This window comes from Lipotes vexillifer, unplaced genomic scaffold, assembly GCF_000442215.2.
Source record: "Lipotes vexillifer unplaced genomic scaffold, Lipotes_vexillifer_v1.1 scaffold49, whole genome shotgun sequence".
Classification (NCBI taxonomy): Eukaryota; Metazoa; Chordata; class Mammalia; order Artiodactyla; family Lipotidae; genus Lipotes; species Lipotes vexillifer.
The window spans coordinates 5,668,877-5,674,540 of record NW_006790551.1 but is presented as its reverse complement, the minus strand read 5'-3'; the positions used below and the strand labels follow the sequence as shown (position 1 = coordinate 5,674,540).

Genomic DNA, 5,664 nt, shown 5'->3' with positions numbered 1-5,664 from the left:
CTGCTGAGAGACAGCTTTCTGGGAAGGTTTATTTCAGGCCCATTGTAGCTTTCCACCTGTCTCCCGCATTCCTTCTGGTATTTTTCCCCATCTGCTGGTCCAAAATGAAAAACACTCCTTCCTCAGAGGCACAGACAGCATTGGTAGCCTTTTTGTCTGAGCACCATGCAGAGGCTCAGGCCAGCGCTGCAATCTGGGAGGAGAGAGAGGAAGTTTCTGGAACAGAAGCAGGGCTTCTTACTAAAGTAGGGGAATGTTATTTTTAGTCTGGGCATGAGTTGCTTCGTTGTTCCTGCTGCCTTCAGCTTCTCTTTAAAGTGACCTCCTGGTGTGGGAATTGTTGGGCTAGAGACCTGGAGATGGTAACAAGCCACCCCACACCTAAGGCTGAAAACATCAGCCATTGTTTCATTTACTCCTGAATCTGCCACTGGGGCAGTCCTCCGCGTGTCAGCCGAGGCAGCATGAAGGCTAGTCAGGTGTGACTCTGGCTGGAATCCTCTCAAAGCTTCACTCCCTCACACGTCTGCCGGTTGACGCCGGCGTTGGCTGTGACCTTGGTGAAGGCTGTTGGTTGAACACCTACACGTGGCTTCTCCACGTGGCCACTGGCTCCCTCAGAGTATGCCTGGTGACTGGGTTCCAGGAGGGAGAGACTCGACCCAGGGGGACTGCAGTTGTATTGCATTTTCTTACCTAACCTTGGAAATCCCTTAGCATCACTTCTCCCCTTGTCACACACGCGGCTAGATGTACAGGGAAGGAACGTAGGCTCCTCCCCTCAGGAGGAGGAGTATCCGTACGATACTGTAAGACTGGAGGCCTCGTCGTGGCCGCCTGGAAAATAGCTGTTTCTCACAGAGGAATGAAACTGGCGGAGGAATGGAGGCATGGGTTTGCTGTTGGAGAATTATGGAGACTCAGAGCTACTGTTTTTACTTTAAAAATACAACTTTCAAAAACTGGAATACAGGCATACCTCATTTGATTGTGCTTTTCTTTATTGTGCTTTGCAGATATTGCAGGGTTTTTTTTTGTTTTTTTTAATCAATTGAAGGTTTGTGGTAACCCTGTGTTAACCAGTGCCATTTTTTACAACAGTATTTGCTCACTTCGTGTCTCTGTGTCACAATTTGGTAATTCTTGAAATATTTCGAATTTTTCATTATTATTGTATTTGTTATGGTGATCTGTGATCTCTGATGTTACTATTGTAACTGTTTTGAGGTGTCACAAACCATGCCCATAGAAGACGGTGAACCTAACTGATAAATGATGTGTGTGTTCTGACCGCTCCACCGAATGGCCGTTCCCTGTCTGTCTCCTCCTCCTCGGGCCTCTCTATTCCCTGAGACACAACAATATTGAAATCAGGCCAGTTAATAACCCTACAAGGTCCTCTAAGTGTTCAAGTGAAAGGAAAAAGTTGCACATCTCTCCTTTTAAATCAAAAGCTAGAAACGATCAAGCTCAGGAAGGTATGTCGAAAGCCAAGAAAGGCTGAAAACTAGGCCTCTCGCAGCAGTTAGCCAAGCCAGTTCCCTTCCCTTCTTGAAGGGAATGCAAAGTGCTCCTCCAGTGAACACACCAAAGGTAAGAAAGCAAAAGAGCCTTATTGCTGATAGAAGATCACACCAGCTACAACATTCCCTTAAGCCAAAGCCTATTCCAGAGCAAGGCCCTACGTTTTTTCAATTCTGTAAAGATTGAGAAAGGTGAGGAAGCTGCGGAAATGTCTGAAGCTGGCAGAGTTTGGCTCAAGAGGTTGAAGGAAGGAAGGCATCTCCATAACATCAGAGAGCAAGGTGAAACAGCAAGTGCTGATGGAGAAGCCGCAGCAAGTTATCCAGAAGATCGAAGATAACTGAACGAGGTGGCTACACTACACACCAAATTTTCAGTGCAGGTGAAACAGCCTTCTATTGGAAGAAGATGCCATCCAGGACTTTCATAGCTAGAGAGCAGAAGTCAATGCCTGGCTTCAAAGGACAGGCTGATTCTGTTGTTAGGGGCTAATGTACCTGGTGGCTTTAAATTGAAACCAGTGCTCACTTAACAACTCTAAAAACCCTAGAGCCCTTAAGAATTACACTAAATCTACTCTGCCTGTGCTCCATAAATGGAACAACAAAGCCTAGATGACAGCACATCTGTTTACAACATGGTTTGCTGAATATTTTAAGCCCACTGTTGAGACCTACTGCTCAGAAAAAGAGATTTCTTTCAAAATATGACTGCTCACTGACAACGCCCCTGGTTACCCCAGAGCTCTGATGGAGACGTACAACAAGATGAATGACGTTTTCATGCCTCCTAACACAACATCCATTCTGCAGCCATGGATCAAGGAGTAATTTCGACTTTCAAGTCTTATCATTTAAGAAATACACTTTGTAAGGCTATAGGTAGAAATTCCTCTGCTGGATCTGGGCAAATTCAATTGAAAACCTTTTGGAAAGGATTCACCATTCTAGATGCCGTGAAGAACATTCATGATTCATGGGAAGAGGTCAAAGTATCCACATTCCTACAGGAGTTTGGAAGAAGTTGATTCCAGCCCTCATGGATGACTTGAGGGGGGCCAAGATTTCAGTGGAGGAATGAACTGCAGATGTGGTGGAAATAATAAGTAGAATTAGAGGTGGAGCCTGAAGATGTGACTGAAGTGCTGCGATCACATAATCTTCAAGGGATGAAGAGTTACTTCTTATGGATGAGCAAAGAAAGTGGTTTCTTGAGATGGGATCTATACGTGGTGAAGACTGTTGAAATGCCAATGAAGGACTGGTTTGGTGCGCCCCCAGCAGCTGGGCTGACAAGTCCTTTGTGGAAGAAGATCTGGGTTGCACATCACAGTGTCCACCACAGCACCTCATTCACACACTTTTCATTTCTCCTCTCCCTTATCTTCAACCTCTTGAGTGAAGAGTTCAGCAAAGCTTCGTGCTGGAAGGCTTTTCAATACTTTATGCATCGCAGAGGCATTGGGAACACATCGAAGGTTGAAGAGGAAACAGTTTTGCATGAGACGATGGAGGAAGATGAAGTGACACAGCCTAAATGACACAGCCTGGCAAGGATTTGACAAACCCAAAGCTTTCATCTCAGGTTGAAATTTTTTTTTTTTTTTTTTTTTGCTCATTTCTGGATCAAAAAATTGATTCTAGAGGGAACTGTGAATGTGAGAACCAGGCTACGGAATGATCCCGTGATTATAAGGAATAAATCTTAGAAAAATATTTGTAGAGATCAAACAAGATGAGCGCATCAATTTAATTTTCCTTTTATTATAAAAGTAAAATAAAAAATAGCATTTATAAATCCAACATTTTTTCCTTTAAAGTATTTGATCTAAAAAAACATATTTACAATAGCAAAATGCAGCCAAAGGGGGGAAATACCATTTTCAGGACTGATTGTAACCATGTTTAAATACTGACATGTACATATTCTTTTTTCAAATCACAGAGAGAACCACATTAGGAAAAGCAGTGAGCTCTTTTTTTTTTTTTTTTTTTAACGGCCACTCAGCTTGCGGGATCTTAGTTCCCCAACCAGGGATCGAACGCGGGCCTCCTGCAGTGGAAGCACCGAGTCCTAACCACAGGACAGTCAGGCAAGTCCTAATGAGCCTTTTTTTTTTTTTTTAAATCACACACCAAATAACTCTCACTTTAAAATATCCCTTTTCATAATCCTTAATCTGAATGCACAACTGTGCTATGGACGGCCAGAAGGAACACCCAGTAGGGACTGTGAGAACTTTTAATGACAGTGGGAAAGCAGCAGAGGGACAGCAGCAATGATAACAGAAAGCAGCTGGTAAAGCTCAACAAGCTACCGCACTCCCAAAGAGGCGTCAGCCCAGCTGCGGGCTGTGATCGTAGATACTATCGGTAAGTCAACTGAACTAAAATTCACTTCAGAACCAAAGAAGAAATCCACGTTTAAGGCCTTGAATTACACCCCAGAGCGATCCAAGCAGGCCGGTATTCCTCGGAGCACCTTTGGATGCACTTCCTTCCTCTGGACAATGCGATGGAATTTCAGAGCTTTGGTTTACTCGGTGTTGGAAGCTGCCAGCAGGCTAAATTTTGCCTTCTAGAGGTCCTTCCTGCCCATAACCGTGGGGCACTTTGTTAATAGTTAGCAAGGAGCTGCCGCTGGTCAGAGACTCTGTGAAGCTGAGTTTGCGGAAGGATGTCTCTACACCACTGTCACAGATGCTGTCGTCCCGGAACTCATCTGGGGGGAGAAAGCATGGACTCACAGGGGTGCACGGGGAACACGGCCAGGCCCTCACTCTTGTGCACCTGCCATCCCCGCTGGGCTCCCGTGTGCATCTGGAAGGCTCGTGGGCTGCAGAATTCTGCCTGTTCCCCTCCACCAGTCACCGTGGGCCCACCTGCGCTGCCCCAGGTGTTGCTACTGTTCACGGGGTGGGGGGGGGGGGGGGGGGGTTGGGGGGGTGGGGACAGAAAACACTGAGCTTTATAAGAAGTGTGAAAACGTCAAAGTTAGCCAAGTGTTTTCACCTCTCTTTCTTATAATCTAGCCTCATGTTTATCAGAATCGTTTCTGAATTCTCTAGACTCAAAGTGTACCTTTTTTTTTCTTAGAAATTAGGTGTATTTTTTCCACCCACTGTATTACCTATTTTATAGCTGGGGAAATTGCTGAACGTAGGCAAAATAAATTGGTGACAGAAGTAGGAAATAAAAATGAGATCTCTCTCTGGGCCTCGTATGCTATTAGACACTATATACACTGCCTCAAAAATATTTTGGTAGCCAAAAAAGTAAGGTGATTTTGATGAAAATGAGCCTCTACTGGGCAATTAGGTCAGATTCTCCTTTGAGAAGTGTCTTTAGGGATCTGAGCAATATGAATTATTTCCTATAGGGAGAGAGTGACCAAGGAAACAGAAGTCTACCGTACACGAATCAAAAGGCTATCTTCTAAAAAAAAAAAAAAAAAAAAAAAAAGCTATCTTCTTGTATGTTAAATTCCAATGTTAAAACGTTAAGACCTTAATGGCAGTGGCATGGCTATTGTTATTGATTTATTCAACCCACCCATCTTTATGGGTTTCTGTTATGTGCTAGGAACTGTGAGGTATTTTAAAAATAACTACAAATTGAGGGCGTGAGGCTTTTTAAAATATAAGTATTTACCTACTTCTTTGTGTAGAGGGAGCGTCAGGTCATATGACAGGAGATGTGGGTGGTTTTCTGGTGGATACGCTATTCCTTTCTAAAGCGTGCACAACACCTGTCCTCACTCCCCTAGGAAGGGCCCTCCCACCCCAGCAAGGTGCCACCAGTGCTGAAACTGAACGGCAAGGAGGAGCCCGCCAGGTAAGGACCTTTGCAGGGAAGGGGACAAGAAAGCTCAAAGACCCTGAGCCTGGATCGGACTAGTGATCTGGGGGGGCAGAAGGAACACGCGGCAGGGCAGGGGGGCAGGAGGAAGCGCAGGCGAAAGCGAGGTTTGAAAGAGAGCAGATAAAGCAGGGACACGGTCTCTGCCGCTCACTGACCCATCTTCAACGCCTGCAACACTGCTGGGTGGGCACGCCAGATGTGCTCAGTAGAGATCTGTTGAATGGCTGAATGAAGGGGAGAGAGGAACGTCAATTTTTAAAAAGAATCACACTACCTGTTG

At 45.1% G+C, this 5,664-nt stretch overlaps 1 protein-coding gene across 3 annotated transcripts in view; it reads right to left on the bottom strand.

The window, feature by feature from the left end:
* Positions 1-3,269: 3,269 nt before the first annotated feature.
* NFKB1 (nuclear factor kappa B subunit 1) overlaps positions 3,270-5,664 on the bottom strand; it is a 125,179-nt gene continuing 122,784 nt past the window's right edge. The window contains exon 24 of one of the 3 annotated variants that reach the window (XM_007463813.1): positions 3,270-4,245. In XM_007463813.1, coding sequence (XP_007463875.1) covers positions 4,088-4,245 — 158 coding nt within the window. In that variant the 3' untranslated portion in view covers positions 3,270-4,087. The remainder of the gene's footprint in view (positions 4,246-5,664) is intronic. The other 2 variants (XM_007463812.1, XM_007463814.1) reach the window with 2 other exon arrangements.